This window comes from Astyanax mexicanus, chromosome 9 (assembly GCF_023375975.1).
Source record: "Astyanax mexicanus isolate ESR-SI-001 chromosome 9, AstMex3_surface, whole genome shotgun sequence".
Lineage (NCBI taxonomy): Eukaryota > Metazoa > Chordata > Actinopteri > Characiformes > Acestrorhamphidae > Astyanax > Astyanax mexicanus.
Window position 1 is genome coordinate 15,431,256 of NC_064416.1, and position 23,487 is coordinate 15,454,742.

Below are 23,487 nucleotides of genomic sequence, written 5' to 3' on the forward strand. Positions count from 1 at the left end.
CTACATGTCCTCTAAGAAGTAAAGATCCTGTATTTAAAATATTCAGTACAATTATTTAAGTTTAAATTATTTAATATCTGGTATACTGAGCCTGGGTCAGTGTCTGATCAACAACTGTTGTAAACGTTCGTTTTACTGCCAAGTTGGTATATAACCAGATACTGCAGAAAGAGGGGATTTATTTCTGACATGATCCTCACAATAGAGATTTCTATTTTAAGGCTTTCACACCGAGTCTGGTTTTAACATATGAAAAACAGGCACGTCAGAATTGAAAATGAACGCATGTAAATGAATGGCATCTTTCACATCCAGTCCGGCGAGCACCTTTACACGGACACGTGAATCCGTCGTAGCACGCACTTCACGCCTGTACCTGCGTGCCCAAATTTCGGATAACTCATGGGTTGTGCACGACTACAAAGAGGTTTATTTAGGTTCAGATTAAAATTATAAACTAAACACATACTTTGCGCTGCACAGCGGGGTGGTGTTCTCGGAGATGGGAGAACAGGTTTGACGTATGTCCACCTTTAGCTGTGACATTGATTACAAATCGGATAACCATCCTCGGGTGCGTTCGGCGGATATCTGAAATAGTCCCACACTGCTGATTTTAGTTTAGCCTTTTTTTTAGGCGGACGGAGATTTGTTTAGTCAGATGCACTTTCTGCTGTTCTCACCGCTGTGTGCTGAGCAGCTGAAGCGGAGCAGAATTGCGCATGCGCGGGTGAGTTTCTCCGCTGGCTTGCGTTTTACCGGTAATAAGCAAACACACACGGTATGATAACCGTGCATTTTAATACCATGGTATACCGTGAAACCGGTTACCGCTGCAACACTAATGCAGACTACAGTCAAATATATTACCTCTGAATGGTGAAAGAGCTGGTGCTTAGCACGGTTAGTGGCTAATGCTAATGCTGCTCCAGTAGTGCCGGTCGGCTTTAGCAGCAGGCTACAGGCTGATAATACTTTATGAATTCGTGGCAGAGAGTGGTACATTTTAAACTGTGTTTAAACCCTGTTCGCTAGATTCACAACATGATACTGGGTCACCTGCTCATTCAGAGTTTATGCGGCTTTTGTTGAAGTAACTGTCTCTACTGCACAGAGATGGCTTTCTACTAGATATTGGAGCACCATTATGCCAGAAAATACAGGTCTACTGCTGCATAGTCCATATCTGGCATTGGTGTTAACAGGTTCATGTTTATCTTTTCAGGATATGGCATATAGTACACTATTTGTATATGAAACATGTGGTAAGCCTTTGAGACACTGGTCCGTTATATCAACCAACATCTGCCTAGACTTGCCTCCACTTTTATTTTTACTTGCGTCACAGGTTCTCATCCACACACTCATCCTGCACACTGCCCAACATGGTAACTCTGCTCTACTGGCTCAGAATCAACGCGCTCACTATCACCACTTCCTCTGAATCATGCCAGACAGGGGACTGTAGTGCTATTTATAGACACACACACGCTTACAAAGTCTGTGGAAAGTCTGATTCCGGTAAAAAGGGAAGAATATAAAAGGAGGAGATATTTTTGCAGCACCTACAGCACAGTAAAAGCAGTCCAGTGGAAAGTGGGTAATTGTGGCCATGTTTACACAGCAGGTAAAAGAGGCCCAAATCGGATATTTTCGCCATATGCGACACAGATGTCCAATTTTTGTGGCAGTGTGAATGGAAAACAACACACTGAATTTGACAGTGTCAATTCCAATCAGGGACACTTTAATATACATTGTACTGAAATCAGTTACATATCTGACTAGTCTTAACAGTCAGATTTGAATTTATACTCTAGGAAAAGGGTAAAAAAAAATGGTCATAAAGAAAAGAAAAATGGATGACAGCAGTGAGTGAGCAGTGAGTGTTCAGTGGTGGAATAACAACCTCACAACAGCTAACATTCTTTGCATGCTGTGCATTCTCTGTATTATGCACAGTTCTGGACCTCTCTGATAGCTCCTGTGATGCTGGAGACTGCAAAATCAAAACTTCACATGAAGCACATGCCCTTTTGCACATGCACATCAATATAGACTGTTTCGACAAATGATACAGCTGATATAGGTCACATTAAAAGATAAAGCGAACAGCCTAAAATACACCAGATCTGATCAAAATTTAGGTCACTTTTACCTGCTGTGTAAACTCCCAGTTTACCTGCTGTGAATTCCCAGTGATGTTACAGTTCAGGGGATACAGGGGAGATATCTCACCTCGCCTTTGGGAAGGATCTTCTGCTCATCCAGCTTGAAGGCTGTGCCGATTTTGCGTCGTACTGTGGGGGCCTCCTCTCCTGGATCTAGAGGATACTCTTTAGGCAGCTTTCCTGTCAGCTCCTAAAATACAAAACATACAGTGTCCAACCTCAATCTGCCTTGTGAAGAGGCTACACATTATGGATCTGAACCTAGAGTTTGTGTATGTGAAGTAGGGCTGCACGATTTGGACAAAAAATATCTAATTGCGATTTTTCCACTGAATTTTGCGATTTAAATTGAGATTATGTTTAACCTATTAAACACTAAACCTGTATTAGTGGTTAACATATCTATCAACCATAATTATAAACTTCTTTCCACATAAAATATTCCCAGGGTTCTCAGATTAAATGCGGTTGTCAGTTTTATTTAAAAATTTTAAGGAACAACAAAAAAAAAAAAGGGGAACAAATATATACATGTGTGTGTGTGTGAGTGTGTGTGTGTATATACATTATATACATTTATGTAGTAATCTTTATTTTTTTCTCTTCAAACCACATTTATCACTGTGTTACAGCTTTTATTTATTACTGGACATAACTAAATGATAAGACATAAATATTAAGACATTGTCACGCCAACCATGGCTCATTCTGCACCTCCTTTCATTCCCACTGAGCACGGGAGTGAATATGAGCCCAAAGACTACAATTCCCTAGCACTCTACGGAATACAAATGCATCTCCTGAAGAGCAGGCTGCGTCTTTTTTACACACTTACTTGCAGGCTATTGGCTAAATCCAATCGCAGCTTTTGCGATTGAAAAATCACATCCTTTCAAATCGCGATTCCAATTAAAAACGATTAATCGTTCAGCCCTCATGTGCAGATATGAGTGTATATTGTAAGGAAGTGTCAAATACGTAAAAATCAATGTGTCTCACCGCTTCTCTGATGCAGATGTTCTTCAGCTCCTCTATCCTCTGCCTCAGTGTCTCCTCCAGAGCCTCCTGCCTGGCACGCAGAGCTGCCAGCATGTCCTTCTTAGCGGTCTGAGAACTGTCCGATTCCTGAGAACCTGCATACACAAGAACACACACATATATACATATACATAATCTCATAGTCTCACACTACAAATCTCCTGCGTCTCCATGTGTTTGTGGACACCCACTGCACTGAATGAATTCAGATACTCTGCACAGCTACAGTAAGTTGTACCCACTGCTGTTTAGTCATTGCAGAGAAGTACTGCCAATAGAAAAGGACTCTGAAGAAGATAAGCCTAAACATATTAGCACCATGTCTAATCTAATGCCAGACGAGGGCAAGACGGGTATAATTCCACCCTCCATTTAGTGTGTGTGTGTGTATGTGCAAGAATAGGTCATAGAAACAGAAAGGTCAGAGATTGGGAATATTCTAAAGGGCAAACAAACCTAACAACTTCAGACGAGTACTGAACAATGAGTCTGACCTTTTCTCAGTGGAACTGTGTTTGTGTGTGTTTGTGTGGCCATTCTTCCACCCGCACCTATTGGACACACTGTACAGAGTGAACAGAGTGTACCGATGTGTTTAGTAGCAGTTCCGGACTGAAGAAGTTCAACAAGGGTACATTGTTTAAAAGAGGCCCCATGTGGGCTGGGGAGTAAGTAGTAGAGTATGGTAGTGTGTGTCTGAGAGTGTGTGTGCCTGTGTGTATATAGTCTTAATAATATAGTCTTAAATATTAAATGTACAGTGTAAAAAATAAAGAAAACATTAAATGAGAACAACTGTGTATGCATGCAAGAAAACCAAAATTCAGCCCTGTTGTAGAGTGGCATCAGTCTAGCATGTGCAAGGTATGGTGATGTTATTCACTACACTATCCCACCTGCAAATTAATTAGTCACTAACTAATAACTGAGTGTTAACTGAGAAAGTAATTACACAAAAGTTCAAAAGGAAAACAATACAGTTTCAGAGTATCGGTGGGTGTGAATGTGTGTGTGTGTGTGTGTGTGTGTTTGTGTGTGTGGTGTGAAAGCTTTCAGTCCTATCAGAAGAAGCTGTTATGCGTGACGGACAATTTCCTGCCCTCCGTTGGGGCAGACTTGCTGACCAGCACAGCACAGCTGCATATATATCAGTGTATGTGTGTGTTTGGGCATGTGTGTGCGTGTGTGTGTGTGGCAGTGAGGGGTCACAGGGTCATTTTTTCAGGGCTGCAGACAGGGCTTAGGGGTCAACAGAGCGTGAGTGTCTGTTTGTGTGTGGAAAGAGCTGTAGACAAGGGAGTTGTCTGAGAATTAGTGACGGGTCAGCTTATAAATGAGTGGCCATGACCTCGGTCACTAGAGTCCAGACAGAGAGTGTGTGTGTGTGTATGTATGTGTGTGTAGATAAATGGAATTTGTTGCTGACATTCTGAAATACTTGTTCAGCTTTAATCTAAAGTATGTTCTCAAATCTGCAGGAAATGTAAATGAATGGCCTGGTCCCTCAAGCCAACGGCTCATTAATCATCGGTGAAAACTCAGAAGCGGCAGGGTGTTCCCATAGACATTCAGAAGTGGGGGAATAAAAGAATCCTGAGGAGTTCTAAGGCTTGCATGAGTGTTAGAGAAAGCAAGAGAGAGAGAGAGAGAGAGAGGGAAGAGAATGGTAATAGAGTTTCCACTGAGCTGGATAAGGATCCACTTTTCTGCCAGTTAAAGAGAAAGTCCATAGGATAAAGAGAATTAAACCTGCATGCAGAAAGGTACTTTTAAAACGCGCAGTGTGGTGTGGAACAGGTGCAGTGTGATAAGAATGAAACTGGTGATTCTCAGCTCAACAGCTCTAATCAGTATTTTAATTCCGCATTTCTTTGGTTTATCATTGCATAAATGAGAGGCTTAAGACTGAGTTTGCGTTTTGATGTCTCAATTTTCACAATATTTCTTGTATCTGCAACATTTTGAGCTCCACTGACCATAAAGAATATAGAATAGCATGTTGCTATTCTGTATCTGTTTCTCTGCATACTTTATTTGCTTTATTTACTTTTACACAGTTCTTCAATGCTTAGGACCCCATAGGATAGAATATCATAGAGTAGCACAGTATTATTTGCGTGGTTCATTGGGTGGATCATTCTGAACACTGCAGTAACAGTGACATGGTGGTGGTGTATTGTTGGAGTACATGTTGTTGGAGTGCTGGTATGAGTGAATCAGATACAGCAGTGCTGCTGGAGTTTTTAAACGCAACAGTATCCATGCTGAACTGAAAATAGTCACCCAATAGAGTTGTCAACAGGGTGAAATGAGAATAATAAAGAGTACCACTTTAAAATAAGCCTACCTTTATTAAGGGTTTATAAATGGTTACTAATTAGGTTGTAAATGTCTTAAAAATCATTAATAATCAGTTATGTGGCTGTGGGTTCACTATTTGGCAATCAACAGGTCTACGTACATTTCTACGTATGTGTTATAACTGATTATTAATGATTTTTAAGGCATTTACAACTTAATTAGTAACCATTAATAAACTAAACCATTTATAAACCCTGTATAAAGGTAGTCTTATTTTAAAGTGGTAACTAATAAAGTATGCAGTAGGGGTGTGCCATATCGTATCGTATGCAATAATATTGCATTATATCACCCACTCCTAATTATCACATTAGCGTACTACTTTTTAGCTGTTTTTAGCAACAAAAAAAGCACACTATTCTCATTTCCAATTATATATCTACTAGAAACAGATCATATCTTTTCAGTATCATTCATTTTACCTTAACCCTGCATATATGAAGATATATAGAGTGCGTTATTAGTATCATGACATTCAGAATCATTTTTTGATCCATTTTTTTTAATTCAGTGTTTTGTCATATTGCCAAGAGTATCGTTATCATGAAAATTCAATGAAATATCGTAATAATATTAACCATATCGCCCACCCTTAGTATGCAGAGAAACAGGACTATTAAGCGCTCCTATATGATCAGTGTAGCTGAAAGTGGCACACTGATCCAATTAATTGCAAAATTTTGTCCTTTCCACACTTTCCAAAAATAAGGACTGCTGCTTTAAAGGAAAGGCCTTAAGGACTCTTCTCGTCTATGGAAACTTCTCTTCCATTCTCTATGTACAGTACATTAACTCCCTATATACAGCACTGTGCACAAGTTTTATGTACCTAAGCATAACACAGATAAATGCACTGCGACTATTACTGGGCGAAGTTCACTAGAGCTACAGAACCATGTCCTTCAGTGAACTTCTAAAGTGTAAGCTGTGTGTGTGTGTGTGTGTGTGTGTGTGTGTAAATGTGTGTGGGTGTGTGTTAGTGTTAGTATGCATGAATATACGAGTAAGAAAGAACCCACTGCTCCCACACAGCCTAATTCTGTCAGTGGAACAGAGGGGTATTGTTCTAGAAAGCAGGGACAAAGCTGGCAGCCTCCTCCACCCTTTTCTATCCCTCACTCCCTAACAGTCTCTCTCTCTCTCCCTCCCTCTATCCATCCATCTCTCCTAAATCTGTCCATCCTTACAGACACTAAATATAGAGGAGTGGCCTCAAGCCCACTCCCCTGCACCGAGGCCGCTCTGGGAATAGCTGGGATTATAGCTGCAACATCTGTGGGTGTAATGTGGAGTACAGTAGATAAAGGGGCCAAAAAGTGCTGTTAGAAGAACCACACATTAAAGAACCTTTTAACTGAGCGGCTTCAATTGAGTTTCACAGAACCAGCCACTGTAAAATCCTTCAAATAAACTGCCAAACTGCTCTTCCATGGCATAATTCCAAAGGACCCTCTCTGGCATCCAGTGCAACACTGTTTTGGGTCATTTTAGGGTGCAGACGATCTGCTCTAATTAACAGTACAGCGTTAAGGATGACTCACTGCATTCACATTAGTGAGCTCATCTCACATATCTTGCTCTATGTATCCAGTCAGCAACTCAAAAACAGGCTGCAATTTGCAATTTACTAACATGACAGGGTATAAAAAGAGCATCTAAGAGAGGAAAGCTGTGAAGACTGTATATATATATATCCTATTATTTATAGTCAGGGTTCCTACACTTTTTAACCAATAAATCCAATAAATTTTCATGTCATTTTCATGCATTTTCGATCTTTAAAATATCAGTAAAGACATGGCAAAAAAAAAAAAAAACTAAAATCCATGTCAAAACTGGTTATAGTAGGCCTCTCTCTCACCTAAAATTAATTTTAAACACTTTTAAATGTCACGTTTTACTAACTGAATAACATTTCTGCATAGTTTCCATGTCTCTGCCTTATATGTGTCTGAATGAAGACAAACAGCACTAAATCAGCATTGTCCTCTCACTGTGTGAATTTACAGTTATAACTGAAGCCAAAACTCCAGCCTCTAACCAATACTGATAAAGTTTATTTTTTATCAAATACTCACAGCAATGTTCCGAAGTTTCTCTGATTTTGCTATTTACAGGTATATGTTTGAATAAAATAAACATTGTTGTTTCATTCTAGAAACTATTCACAACATTTCTACCAAATTACAAATAAAAATCATTCGCCATTGTCATTTAGAGCATTTATTTGCAAAATTGAGAAACGCCTGAAATAACAGAAAAGATGCTGAGCTTTCAGACCTCAAATAATGCAAAGAAAAGTTTATATTCATAAAGTTTTAAAAGTTAAAAAATCAATATTTGGTGGAATCACCCTGGTTTTTAATCACAGTTTTCATGCATCTTGTCATGTTCTCCACCCCCAGCCTTACACACTGCTTTTGGATACCTTAATGCCACTCCTGGTGCAAAACTTAACAAGCAATTAACAAGCAGTTCAGCTTAGTTTGATGGCTTGTGATCATCCATCTTAATCTTGATTATATTCCGGAGGTTTTCAATTTGGTAAAATCAAAGAAACTTTCATTTCATAAAGTCATTTTTAAGTGATCTCATATTTTTTCTTCTTATTTGAAATAATGTCAAATAAGAAGATGAAGAGAGAAAGAGTGATAAACTCCAGTTACCCCCCCCCCTCTCTTTCTGTCTCTGTGAGTGTGTGTGTGGATGTGAACAGTGATAGCACTGAGAGCTGCCAAAAACAACAGTGTGATGAGTTGTTCTCACTCTTTCATCCACATAAAGGGAGGGAAATAAACACGCATACACCCCACCCCCCACTATGCCCACCTCACCCCCTGCCAGCAACACAAGCTTCAATGTCATCCTCTCAGCAAATGACATCATCGCTATTTGGAAAATTAAGTGCCGTCAGACACAAACTGATTAAAATTCTGTGTGTGTGTACATGGTGTGTGTGTGTACTAACCTGAGGACAGAAGACTTCCGCTGCTGCCACTGATGATTTTGCCCTTGCTGCCCATGTTGGCAAGCTTGGATGTCTTCAGAGTGCCCGTCTCTGTAAGGTCGATGGCTATCTCGTTGAGACTGCGGGCAGCGTGGATCTTAGACTGGGACAGGCAGACAGAAAGGGAGGGAAAGAGACAGTTAAAAAGACAGACAGTGAACGGGCGAGCCAGCTGCATATAGTGTGTGACAGGATTTTCCGAGAGATGAACATTCCACAGCTTTTAAAAGTGTAACTCAATCCTCGTACTCACTCGGAGCAAAGTCATAGAGCAGCATGTGTGTATTAGTGTGTATTAGTGTGTATCGGTATTTGAGTGAGTGTATCTGCATTAGTCTAGACAAATAGAGAATCAAAGAAAAGGAAATGATCATTAGTGAATTATTTGAACATATTGCAGGTATTGTGACTGTTGTGCTAATACTGTCTGTCTCCAATCTCCAGTACTGCAGCTTTGCAGGAGAAGGAAAAAACCTTTTCAATCAGTGTAAAAGAATTTTTGAAGCATTTCTATTTGTTCTATTTGACAGCAATGTGCTTTTTTAAGTATACCAAGGATATCATTAGGACTCAATTGTATGTTTCACTACAGGGAGCATAAAAAAGCCTGTTTAATTAGATGTTGTGCAGCAAAAATGGAATAAACTGAAACTGTACTATGCGCAAATATGCATATTAAACTAGCCAAATAGTCCATTCAAATTTATAAATAGACTAATTTCATCTGCCACTGCACTTGTCACTGTATGTGTGTCAAAGCACTGCGATAAATATTGTGCATTTTGTGGAAATCTATTTTAAATATTATATAATATTTGTGCTATATCAATCAGCTCTTGATTCAAATTATGTAAAAAAGCTTTAAGTGGCACTAAATCCCCTAATTTTTGCTGACTCCACCTTCAGCTCAAATTTGAAAGGCTTAGAAAAATGGGAGGGGTATTTTGGGAGGGGCACTAGGTGATGTATGGGTTTAGAGGCGGGGCAGGGCAGGGGAGCTGATTGGCTGAGCTGCAGCAGCAGCAGTGTGTCTATTGATTATTACTATTAGTAATAATATATATATACTAATAGTATACTACGGTACTATTGATTAGCTGATAAGTGCATATTGTGATGTGTCTGCGTAGCAAAGTACACGAACACAACATCCTCGCCTATAGCACAGTTGAACCTGAGAGGGCACTGCAGAGTTGGAAATTACCATAATAAAAGCGTTTTTAAAAGGTTAGGAAATGTTTATAAAATAAATTTAAGCAGGACTTAGCAGGTATGCTTCATTACTTTAAAGGAACAAATTTTAGATTTACAGTTTAGTGGCTCTTTAAAATGAAAAACTGAGACATGGACAGTAATAAAATGTGCATGATGCAATTTATAAAACACACCTTGCTCTGTTTGCGGTCCAGGTAGAACTGGTGCTGGCTGATGGCCATGGCCCAGATGGATTTGATGAGGGCAGGGCAGGCGTACCAGGTGTGCACGGCGATGCCGCTGTGACCAAACGTCCTTCGCGTTACCGACGCCCTGCAGTTGGAGCAAACACAAACCGACTTTATATTCACTGAATACAGTTACACTGTCAGCGCAGTGTTTAGGACAGCAGCTTAGCTTAGCAGTTTAGCATTATGACTTTATTTCACTAATGACTGATTGAGATGCTCATTTCTTATATCCACTGCAATTGTAATACAATATGAACCATCTTTTAAACCAGTTACTATTTTGAAGCAGTGGGGAGATTACTAGGTTATGGATCACAGGGTTACGGGTTCACTATCCGCACCTGTCTGCTATGCTGCTAGTATCGGGCCCTTGATACTAGCAGCATTGCACTTGACCTTCTATACTTGAAATACGCTGTAGCACGACTGATTCTGATCTCTGACCCTGGCTTTCTAAGCTGAAACATGTGAAGAGAAGTATGCAAGAAGTGTGTCCAGACATGGGAAGTCATGGGACAGCAGTATGTAAGTTCATTACGACCACAACTGTATAAGATGTGAGGTGTTATCTTGTGAGTGGGGACGAATAATGGCTTGTGTGCTCATAGCAAGGAGATTTGAATTATTAGAGTCTAAGCAGACCTAATAGAAGGTGCCAGATGGATGGAGCATTCCATTTCCAAAGTTGTGTGGGCATTTAACATTCTTTGTTACATCATAGTAGGCATTACCACCCACAGTGGACAGTGCAGTGGATGGTTATGGTTATCTAAACTCGGTCTAAGCCTCCAGACCACTCAACTCTAAGCAGCACTAGATTATTTAGTCCAGAGAAGAAAGACCACTTCGGGAAGTAAGCACTATACCACACACAGCGCAGGCCACATACCCACACCATTTACAGTCTGGAGCAGATGTACTTGTGGGCGTGTGTGTGTTCTGTGTCAGAGATGGTCCTGCTCCTGTCTGGTGCTATTTGAAGTTTAAAAAAAGACCTAAGCACTCTATAAATACACACACGCACGCACACACACACAGAACTAAGATAAACATAAAGAGCTGCGGCCTGCTGCTTTTATCAGAAGCCTGTGCCCCCACTCCTCACCATGTGCGGACAACTGTGTGACTGAGTGAACAAGATGATTACCACTCTATTAACAAAACTTATATTGTCACTGTCAGACAAATACCTAGTATCTCCAAAATGTCAACTGACATCTTGAAGAATTAAAAAACTACAGAGTACAAAATATTTTGGAGCATTTCTATTTGTCCTTTTATTATGCAATTTTGACACAAATAAAGAACAGATTCCCTATATGTCAAAATGTGAAAACTGTTAAAAGGTTGATACAAGCTTTTTGCACTATAGTGATGATACATATTATAAAAAAGAATAAAGAAATCGAACTGTTCTTAAATTCAGTATTATGTAACACATTTCCTTTTAGTCAGTCAGGGTTTGTTCCCACACTATAAAAGCAGTGTATATAATGTCGACATGTATTCAGTTAATCCAGGCCTTGGTCACTTTTATGGCTGCTCTATAATTACTGATCTTTCACTGCTCTTTCAGTGTCCAGCCCCAGACCTATACGCTTTCTCACACCGGCCTCCTCGCTGCAGACGAGGCTGTTTGAGCACTGCGTCTGAGTCCGTTTATCTGTCAGCATCTCCGGCTGTGCGCTGTGGCTTTTGGCTCAGCCTGCTTTCCTAAAGAGACTAACCAGCCCCCAAAACACTGATGAGCTCATATAAACCAGACTGAACCCAAACCCTCCTCTACAGAGAGAGAGAGAGAGGGGGGGGGTTAGAAAGAGGAATAGAAAGAGAGAGGGAGGACAGAGATGGGAAAAGAGGAATAGGTAGAGGGGATAAGTAGAAAGTGGAATAGAGAAGGGCAGGAGACAAATAGAGAAAAAGAGAAACAGAGAGGCAAAGAGAAAGTAAATGTGGGGGAAGAGAAAATGGAACATAGAAAGAGGTGAGAAAACAAGAGGGAGAAAGTGAAAGAAAATGATAAGAAATGAGGAATAGAAAGTGGGGAGACAGAGAATGTGATAAAGTAGAAAAGAGAGGAAGGGAGAATGGGAAGAGAAAGTGAAAGGCAGAGATGGTGAGAAAGAAGGATAGAAAGAGAGTGTATGGGGAAAGATACAAGAGAGAAAAAGGAAGAAAGATGTGAGAAAGAAGAAGAGAGAATCAGAAACAGAAAAGAAAAAGAGAGAGTGAGTGTAAGAGAGAGAGAGAGAAAATGGGAAGTGACAGAAAAAAGATAAGGAGGAAAAAAAAGGTATAGAAAGAGGTACAGAGATATAAGAGAGGTGAGAAAGAAGAGAGAATAAATAAGAGGAAAATAGAAAGAACAGAAGAAAAGAAGAGATGGAAGAGAAAGAAGGGAAACAGTAAAATAAATATAAAATAAAAATCAGATAAATAGAAGATAAAAGTAAAATTAAAAGGGGTAAATGGGATGAATAAGGGAGAAAGAGTGATGGAGAGAAAAAGAAAGAAAAATAGTGTGACAGAGATTAAAATAAGAAATAAGTGAAATAAAAAAATATGGCACAAGAAAAGAATGGAGAGAGGAGAGAGGAATGAAAGAGAAAAGGAGAGATAGAGAGGGAGAGAGAGAGGGAGAGAGAGAGAGAGTGCTCATGTGCTCCTGCTGTGATCCTATATATTTTTTTCCCCATTTAGGTCGAGTGAACACAGGAAACGCAGGATGTAAAGGACGTCCATTAAATAACAAACAGCTGAACGTAAGCGCAGCTCCAGCTCTCCTCCAGCTGAGAAGATCACTCGTAAAAAGTTCAAAAGTTCACCATCCAACATGTGTAACATTTTTCAATCAACATTCCCCACATTATGAGCAGATTACTGTATTATACAGTTATTACTGTAATAGCGGAACTGCATTAGCAGGGCTGGCTCTGTATTTACTGTACGTACAGTACGAGCTTAAAGCTGACCCGGCCTGGAGGGAATCGGAGGTTTCTGTGATCTTGTTGCGATTTATTAACGTTATAAATCTCAGAATAAGTAATCTCAACCGTGGCCATCGCCAAAACAACAAGAACAACAAGAGCCAAGACTGCTCCATCTGATTCACTGAACTCCTGCACAGCGTGGGTGAAGGTTCTGACCACATCCTACAGCCTGTGGTGGAGTGATTTACTGTAGGATATGAGGTCATGAACTGAGGTCACTTACTATACTGTGACTTTACATATTTTCTCACAGTAGTGTGCAAAAGTTTGGACACTTTTTTGGTGATGAATGACATGTTCAATCAAGGATTTTATGAGCATTTTATGTTTTATGTGCTGAGTTTAACATATTAATAATATAATAACACAAAATTAACACATATTCTTTGTACAGGATTCCTTTTAAGACGGTTTCTTGGCAGGAAATAAGCCTTCTCCTGGACTACCCAGCATTCTGAATGGAGATTCTTCATTCGAAAAAAAAAATGTTCAGGACTAGGCTAAATAAACCCCAAACGTTGATATGATGAAAAAATTAAAATGTGCAGACCTGTAATACTCTTGTAATATGAACAAGAGTGCATAAAACTTCTTGGTGCATATGGATGTATTTATCTGACCTGGCTGGATGATATAGCCAAAATTGTTCCCATCCAATGGCTATTGAATCAAATCAATTAATACTTGATGTAATGAAACAATTCCACAATTCAATGTTTGAATTCATGTCCACAGTGCTGAGAAACCAAACCTGTGCTTTTCTGTGTTCATCTAACCAGTAATCATTAGCATTGTTGACCAGCAGCATATTCTGACCACTGATCATGTTTATTTGTATTAATTCTAAAGTTAAATACATTTTCCATGCAGAAAACCCATTGTAGTGACTTACTATGATGTAACAGGTAGTACTGAGTGAGTGAGTGAATTAGTGTGTGCTGTCTGTAATATAAATTTACCTTCTAGGGTCATGAACTTCCACTGAGAACTTCTTCTCTCTGAAGTACAGGTTCTCCAGCTGCCTCCATTGAAACACCTGAGGAGAGAACAGATCGGAAAGAACGGCGTGATGCTTCAACAGTGTTCCTCCAGAGATCTATCAGCGTTCCTCCAGAGATCTATCAGCGTTCCTCGACCTGTGATCTTCAAAGCATAATCTCCATCCACGCTGGAAGACAGTGTCCCAACACACTCCTACACACACTCATCGCCACCAGCAACAGTACCACCGCCAAGTACGGCCAGAATTCCTACACAGAATCCACTACACAGGCCCCAAGCTGAACGCTCTCCTCTTTGTCCTTTTAAAGTTGTGTGCTGCTCTTCACACTCATCCCAGGGAACGCAACCAGTGTGTGGGCGAGTAGAAGATCCTCCTTAAGAGTTCTACACTGTGCACTCACTGCATGAGTATGTGTGTGTGTGTGTGTCAAAAGTTAAGAGAACTGTATTTGGAAGGGGAATGAGCCAGAGAGTGCAGAAGGGAGGAGAGGGAGGAGTTTAGCCCCCTCCCCAGCCCCCTCCCTCTATCCCGCCCTCCCTCTGGGACACACACTTCCTGCTCCCACCGTGGCCTGAGTGTGGGCGGGGTCTACAGAGGGTTCAGAGTGACGTGTATGTGTGTGAGTGTGTCCATATTGTACTCTCCAGCGCTTTGTTCCACTCCCCCCTTTCTCTTCATTCACTCATAAAGCCAGGTTCTGTTTCTCATTACACACACACACACACACACACACAATACGGTTTTGTGTATAACACACACGCATAGAACTGCTGTAGCCATCAGCTCTTACCAGATGAGACAAAGAGAAAGAGGAATAAATATTCCACAACTAAAAACAACGAGTTCTGATTAAAGTGGTCTTCTGTTCACTTCCAGAGCTCACTTTCCCTCAGACTAAACAGTAATCTGCTTCAGAAAACACACACACACACACACACACACACACGGGCTGGGTGGTATTCATTTTTTCATATCATCATACTGTCTGAAAAATATTATTGGAGAGAGCAGAGATTAGTATAAACTGAACGTGAAGCTAGCGCATACAGTTCTGCGATTTCATGGCTTCTGTAAAATCTAATCCTGCAATATTTCAAAAGCAAAAAATGATCAAATACATACCTCAGTTTGTTTACAGGCTCACAAGCTAAGTGCACACTTCATACACTTAATCATTTAATGAATGTTAAACTACCAGTTACAAATATTTAATTGCTGTGAATATTGTTTAACACAGAAAGTGATGAAATCCCATTTATAAGTCCCATTATAAAAAGTGTATATTTGAAGTCCCATTTATAAAAAGTGAACACTTTTAAATCAAGCACTCAAAACATGATTATCATTTACTCATTTTTCCAACTTTTCTAGGAAACAATAAAAATAAAATCCAAAAATTTATGAGATGATTTAGGCCAAAAAGTTTTTGCCAGGGCTCCGAGTGGTCCGACAGGCTAAGCGCTGCCACTATGATCAGGAGATCGCCGGCTCGAATCCTGTTCATGCAGCTTGCCATCGTCTACTGGAGCCCTGAGAGTGCACAACTCTAAAGGGTGATGTCGCATGTGCTAGTCTTCACCTTCTTGGTGTTGGGGCATGACTAGTGATAGGGAGAGTCCTAATGAGTGGGTTGGGTAATTAAATTGGGAAGAAAAAAATACTTTTAATCTTCAGAGAGAAACTAGTTAGCATTAGCTAGCTACATTAATAGCATTTTTACCACAGAACACTTTTGGACTGAAACCCTGATTTTAAACTTTGTCAAAAATGACTCAATCAATTGACTGTTGTTTGTGGTGTGTAGGTTCTGCAACCCAATCTCAAAGCTAGCCTTTACTTAGTTAGTTCAACTAGCAACAGATCCACTGAGTATTAAATAGCTCAGCGCAGCTGGTGCTGACTAACTACGGAATATATATTAAAGGTTAAAATGTGTGTCTGAGAGAGCAAAGCCAAGTGACTGGTGCTGGAGTGACAGAAAGGCGAAATCTGACAGGTTTCTTTTTTTTTTGAGTTTGGACTCATAACCTGCCATCTAAGCTTAGATAAAATGGCTAGTCAGCCAGGCCAAAAGCCACAGGACAGATTGTGTTCCAGCTAACTGAGTCTCAAATCACACAGGTTTAGAGGATAAAGCCTCATATCTGAGAGCACACAGTCGAGTGCAGGGTCTTAGGTGTATTTTTAACTGTTTTGAAGCTTTTGATTAAAAAGCACGTCACTAAAATTGCAACTGCTGTTTTGGATGCACACTAAACAGACACAGAACATAAATTGGACACATTTTAAAACACAGTAGTCATTAGGAGATAATATTAACATTTGTAAATACCATAGTATAGGGCATTACTGTTATACTGCCCAAACATAACATACATACACATGATCTGCAGAATATATAGTCATGTGAAAAAATAAGGACACCCCATGAAATCTCAAAAAAAAAAAAAAACTTACCAACTTAAAAAACTTAATCAATCCAGCAAGACTGATTCATCTGTCCTTGTCTGAAAGGATTTCCTCTTGTTTGGTCTCTTTCTGATGACAGATGCTGAACTTTGATATCAGTCAGTTCTAAAACCCTGTTTCCCAATGAATCACTTTTTTGTTAACATAGTTCTAAACCAAAAAAACTATCATGTCCATTACCTATCCTATTTTTTTTTTATTTATGAAGCTCTTGTACACAATCACACAACTGAGATGTATAGGAAAAGAGTGAGAAAGTGAGAGAGTGATCAAACAGAGTGAATAAAAGGAAAGGGTGAGAAAGAAGGAGGAAAAAAGGGCAGAGAAAGTGGGGAGGGAGAGCTGGCTTTAAAAAAAAAAGCTTAAGAATTTTAACAGCCTGGGAAAACAATGGACAGATGAGGGAAGTAGGGAGGAAGGGTACAATGTCAAACACATACCACACACACATGCACACTAATACACACAAACTAATACACACACACACACACACAAATGTGTTCCCCATACATCATTCAGATGCTGGTGCTAAAGCACAGAACAGATAGATAGTGGTGTTTAAAGTTAATGTGCCTTCTGAGGGGCCCTGCTGCTCTCGAGGGACGGAGAACAAATCTGACCTCAACACTTTCTCACCAGCTTTCATCTAGCAGATTCTATCGCTCCTTCACACTACTTTCCCTTTTCTTCAGATGGAAAGAGAGAGCGTGAGTTAGTGAGAGAGAAAGAGACTGTTAGAGAGAGCTACAATCATCTGAAAGTCTACAATGATCCGGAACACCTAAACACTTTCATGCTCTTAGTTCTAGCATTGGCCAATGAGCCGGAGACCATTAGTAATGCCAAAGGCCTTCTGGGTACAACAAGGTGGGCCACGGAGTTCAAGCATTGTTATGGATGATGACAAATCTGATGTGCGTGTGGGTGTGCGTGTGTCTAATCTTAAGGTTTGCCCAGACTGTAATGCCCCTCATTATGGTAAATACAGCCTAGAAAGTGAAAGTGAATTAAAGGGTTTGGGCCCAGTGCCCTGCACCCCCATCAATTATGGCCTGGCATTACTGCCTACTGAGCCAATCCAGCACTGAATAAAGGCTGTATGGTAAAATATAAAATCATGAAGAAAATACTCAAAAAAATATGGAAAAGTATAAGGATCACTGCTCATTAGATGTTTTTTTCTAAAATTCTGCTTTTATTGGAAAAAATGTCTTGAGTTTCCAGGGAAGGCTATTTTCTAGATGAATCGTTGAATCATTGCTGTGCTGATGGTTGCTATACTGGGTTATATACTGGGTTGCTATAGGTTGGCAATACTTTGTACATGGGCATGGTAACTGGTACTTATTTAGATTAGGCTAATGATTCACTGGTGACTAGGGGTGGATGTTATGGCTGTAAAATAATATCACAATATTTCAAGGTGACTAAAAATTGACTAAATACTGAACTAAAAAAATATTTTAAGAATATACCACTGCAACAAAATGAAAATTAAATTCTACTATTGCATACGATATGATGTGGCACACCCCTAACTGAGATATAAAAAAATTAAATTATTCTATCAGATTTGTAACAAAAGTCAATGATCCAGAATGTCATAATACTAATAATACACTCCGAATATCTCCATATATCCAGGATTAAAGTAAAAGAAAACATACTGAACAGATATAATCTGGCTCTAGTAGAGGATGTTGGGTGAGCATCTTATCACCAACCCTAACTCCCCCAACTAATTCCAAAAGAATTGGATGGAGCACCATCATTCCAGAGAACCCAAATGCAACCCTCCATATTTCAATGCCGGAAGTGGGATTTATTTGGATATTTTGGTAAAGTGCTTCAGCGGCTACACAGGCTGTGTGTGTGTGTGCATCTGCACATACATCTGTGTCAGCAATAAGTACTAATTAAAGGAAGTAGGCGAATGCATTCATTCACTCCTACAGTACTATATAAGATGTATTGTTTTCTTAGGCTCTTTCTTAAGGTCACGGACACATTTTGGCCTTCAGAAAATCAAATCGAGAAATAATAAAACGTCTAGTCTTCCAGAAGCTTCCTGTAGACTAGAGGGAGTATGGAGCCAAGAGTCTGCCAGAAGTGCTCTACAGAAATGTCATGGGTGTGTCATTATTATGACTATCACACACACTATTATTAACTTTCACAAAACACAAAGTGCCCGCCATTGAGTCGACTCATACAATGAGACTCCATACACAAGATACTCTCTGGAGGAATTGCACAAAGACGTTAAAAAAGATGTGCGCACACACACACACACACACACACACACACGTACACACATACATACAACGTGCAGGAAGGGTGAGTATGAGTGCTGTGTTTAGACAGTGTGAGCTATAGTGAGTGCTGCTCAGGACGAAGACAGATAGGGCACAGGTCAGTCTAGTGGCAGACAGAGCCCACACACATACACACACACTCACCACTGAATCACTTAGGGACCTAATCTGAGGGTCAGAGCAAGGGGAAATGCTAGTCTGTATATTCACTTCCCCTTCAGAGTCCTAAGAGCAGTCAGTCTCCTATGAACTGAAGTGCCGACTGTAGGCCCATCTCTTTCAGGAGCACTTAACTAAACACTAATCTTACTTACATTAAAGGCTTAGTGAGAGCACTTCTTACACGTCTAATCTCTGATATGTGGCTTGTTCGTCAGTAGAAATCAGGTACTATGCTTCTTTTAATCTAGGTGTCATCACTAGAGGTTCTAAATGGGTGTCATCACTTCCAATGGTCCTAAAACAACAGATCTAAACAAACCATGTAAACAAAACCAAAGAACTAGAAAAGAGGAAAGCAGGACAAAAAGAGTCTCATAACTACAGAGAGCCTGGTAAATAACAGGTGATGTTGGCAATACTTCGCAAAGAACAAGTCTAAGGATAAAGGTATGTATACAGATCAAGCTAAAGATTCACAGTAACAGGCATTCAGTACTCAGGTGACTATGAACATAAGAAGAGTTTCTGACCCGTTGCATGTAACAGAGTCCTTCAGAAGAATGGAATCATGGGATGTGTAGTGCATCCCATGTAGAGTTAATTGAGGTAAACAGAAGACCCAAAAATGTGACACATCACATGGGTGTGACAATACACTCAATTGCCCACTATGCACACAATTGGAATCACACATTTAAGTAAAGGAAAATTAATATTGTATCCATGGTGTTTGTTTAAACAATGCAATTACATTTACTTCTACAATGTCACATGTTAAAGTTTGCAATAAAAAAGAAATAATAATAAATAGAGGGATACACTCAGTCAACAAATCCAATCACAAACCTGGGTTCCTGATTCAATATTTTCAAAATGTACTGGATAAAATTTAAATGAACAGATGTAAATACTGTATCCATGGTGTTGTTTGCAAATTGTTATTATGTTGCAATTATATAATTGCTCTATTTAACTTAATGGTTATTTTTCATGATGTATTCTCACATTTTAAAATCTGTGTGATATTTCTATTTTTACAACACATTGTTACACCCTTTATCCTCACTAATCGTTTCCTCATTTATTATTTTCTCAGTACTTTTGGCAATGAAAGCACTGGATCACTCATTTGTGTAAACTAAACCTGCTGTAGAGTTTTGAAGTGGTGTGATTCTACCAAATTCCTCAGCCAATCCAATTAACCCTCTCCTGCCCCCACACCCTCTACCTCTGACCCTCTAACACTTCCAGTATGTAGTGAATCATGCAGGCAACCTGCAGGATCTGCTCATGTCTGCTGCATGGGATCCCGAGTTGCTGACCTTGGCCTGTGGGCTTATGGGTGTGTCTCTTTTTTTTCTTTTTTGTCTGCAGGCAGGAGGGGATTTTAGGGTGGAGGACAGCATTACGTAATAAATGTGTCGGCACTTACGTTTTATGCAGCTCTGCAAACCGTAAACAGACGATTCTCCCAAACACACACACACACCATCTTACTACACAACCTAACATCAGGAAAGAGTTAAATCGCCACCTCAGTCTGCAGCTTTACTATGCGGCTTATTTAACTCAAACCCCTGCCTTCACACAAACTGCCCGCTATGGGTGGTTAACAACCCATAACCATTAGCATATGTGAGGAAAACAGTGATTTAATGAAACGTTAATGCATATCTGTGGGTTTGCTGCTTCAGAGCTCTTCTACGTCATTGTCTGAGAAAAAGAACAGCGACAGTTGGACAAACAGGAGAAAAGAAACAAGAGGGACCTCCGCAGATCCATCCAGCCAGGGCTAAATACAGCACGCTGACCGTGCGCTTGGTTTTCATTAAGGTAAGATATCACTCTGTAGAACAATGGATCAGCTTCTGGCTCACTGCACTCTCAGAGGATGTGTGTGTTTGGCGGTCAGCGGAGGATTTCTGCAAACTCGGCCAAACCACTGGAGAGCTCTTTGAAGATCCCTGAGTGCTGCTGAACTTGCTGCTGAAGCTGCTGCTGAGGTCGGGACAGAGCTGGCAGCAGAAACAATGTACAGTCTTCTGCAGAATCACAGAATCACACACAGCAAGGCTGTGTAAACAAGCACACCAGCCATCAAATGTTTGGGGACACCTATTCGCTTCTACCATGTTTTCAAACATAAGATAGATAAGATAAGATAGAGAACACTACCATAGCCTACACATCATATCCCTTTGGGCGGCAACATGGCCAATACAATAATACAGTTGGAAACACTGTATCTGAAACTGATCACAAAACCAAGGTCAGCTTAATACGGCAAACAACTGAGGGCAGTCTCATCTCTTTACTAATTGATACTAAACAGATACAAAAGCTCAAACAAACTGTTACTGTATCAATCATTTTTTGTTGCATGTTTTTTTTTTTAATGAAAATATTTAACATTAATCTTAACATTCTCAGTGGCATAATTGAGATATACTTTATTTCCCAGGGTTAAGCTTATTTTTCATTAGGTTTTCCAGGATTAGCAGGAATCAATTGTTACACTATTCTTCATCTTAGCTAATTTTCCTAAAATTGAATAAGATGATACAGACCCTATTAGATGCATAGTAATGACATACTACCAATCAACCAATCAATTTTAGCTCATTGAAAGCTGATTTTTGAGTATTTATCTATCATGTCCTTATACAGAAGGCTGAAAAAAAAATAAAAAAAGATGCCAAAATGGGTTTAGAGTGGCTGATGTACAGCCCTGAAATCTTCCCACATTAGCATAGCATTCTAGCTAACAGTGTAACAAAAACGTATCTGTAATTATCCCAAAATCTTAACAGGGAGCGATACTTTTTAGCCATTTTTTTGTCATATTTTACCATAGTTCTTAGCTCTGTTTAGCCTTGAAGTGATTTAGTGGACAGTGTATAATCGTGTATATACAGTATGCAATGAGTATTACTGTTAGGAGTAGGGTTCTGTTTTGGCGTTCTTGGAATTGGACGGTTTGTAGTTCAGGTCATAGAATATCTCCAGCTGTTTAATATGAACAAAGCCTTTACAGCTATATTTAATATATAAAGAAATGGCACAATGTTTCCAGACTTTTCCTAGTAGTGTGCTCCTCAAAATGGAATATAATCTAAAAAAAAAGCAGGAAAATATTGAAGCTAAAAGCAAACACTATCCCGTAAGACACGGGAACAATTAGTTTTACATTGAGAAGGGAGAATATACCCAAAGTAGGCCTGATTGTCAGCTGAATTAGAGACACTCTATGGACAAAAGTATTGGGACAATGCTAGCTCTTTTGCCGTTCAGAGGTGAGTATTATTGGTCTGTTGCCTGCTGCTAACCCTGGGTAGCATTGCTGGAGCAGCATTAGCAATACCCACTAACTGCGCTAAGCGCTAGTTAGGTCTTTTGCCATTCAGAGGTAAGTATTTCAGGCTGTAGCCTTCCTGTTACTGTGTTAAAATAAGCTATGTATACGATCCGGTAGCTATTATTGCTCTGGGTTACACTTTTTTTCAGCTTACTGTGAATAAACAGAAGCGCGTTACTCAGCCAAATAAACAGTTTTCAGAAGAGAAATCTGTGAAGATTTAAAATAAATGCGCCTTATAATCCGGTGTGCCTCATAGACCAGGAAATAGACGTTTATTGATAGTTCACCTTATAATCCGGTGGGCCTTATAGTGCAAAAAATATGGTAAACATAAAAGTGTTTGGCTTTAACAATCTCCTGACCTAAACCCAACTGAGATATACGGAATACAGAATATACTGTACAGTATAAAAAAAGTGAGAAAATCGTGAAAACCTAAATCTGAAAGGATAACTCAGTGTCCCTAGACATTCCTCAGGCTGTGTATTCCTCACTGCAGGCCTGAACAGTACAATCTGTGAACACTCTCAGACACTGGAATTGCACAGTGGAGAGAGATCAAATGGGCAGGGGGGGGGGGGGGGGGGGAAGTAAACCTCGGCTATTAATGATTCCGGGGAAAAACGCACCTCTATTATGTGAACTGATTTTTCAGCAACAAGCGATGATTGTGCGTTTTGCTTCGCTTGCACCCTGGGTATAAAATTTCTGCAAACACTTCTCTTTTTCTTTTCCTTTCTGCTTTTTCTCCTCTCCTTTCCTGTCTCCGCTCTCTCTCTCTCTTTCTCTCCCTCTGCTTTTTTCTCTCTATGTAACAGATCTCTCTAAATAGGCCTGTCCATTTGCCCTCACGCTTGGCTGGAAGAAGCTAGGCTTTGAACACTATTTTTAGCCAGTGGTTTTGGAGAAAAGTGCACAAACACATTTTTCCACCACCACACACAAACTCTGTAAATCCACCGTCTACCGCTGCTTTAGCGGAGCTTCAGGAGGAGCATGAGAGCTGCAGTGTAACCAAACACATGCATACCCACACTCACTCACACACACACACACACAGCACGGTGGGGTTGATTGCGTGAGTTATGGGGCACCGTCTGTCTGACAGTTTGTGTTTCTCTCATGTTCTGGTCCACCTTGCCCCAGGGTCAAAACACAGAGGTCATTA

The 23,487-nt window shown here is 40.0% G+C and overlaps 1 protein-coding gene across 10 annotated transcripts in view; it reads right to left on the reverse strand.

Moving 5' to 3' along the window:
- frmd4a (FERM domain containing 4A) overlaps nt 1–23,487 on the reverse strand; it is a 221,781-nt gene that overhangs the window by 16,095 nt on the left and 182,199 nt on the right. For 7 of the 10 annotated variants that reach the window (XM_049483655.1, XM_022679567.2, XM_022679566.2 and 4 more), the window contains exons 12-16: nt 13,972–14,048; nt 9,966–10,107; nt 8,539–8,680; nt 3,171–3,304; nt 2,239–2,361 (exon numbers count right to left, since the gene is read on the reverse strand). In XM_049483655.1, coding sequence (XP_049339612.1) covers nt 2,239–2,361; nt 3,171–3,304; nt 8,539–8,680; nt 9,966–10,107; nt 13,972–14,048 — 618 coding nt within the window. The remainder of the gene's footprint in view (nt 1–2,238; nt 2,362–3,170; nt 3,305–8,538; nt 8,681–9,965; nt 10,108–13,971; nt 14,049–23,487) is intronic. The other 3 variants (XM_022679562.2, XM_022679560.2, XM_022679565.2) reach the window with 1 other exon arrangement.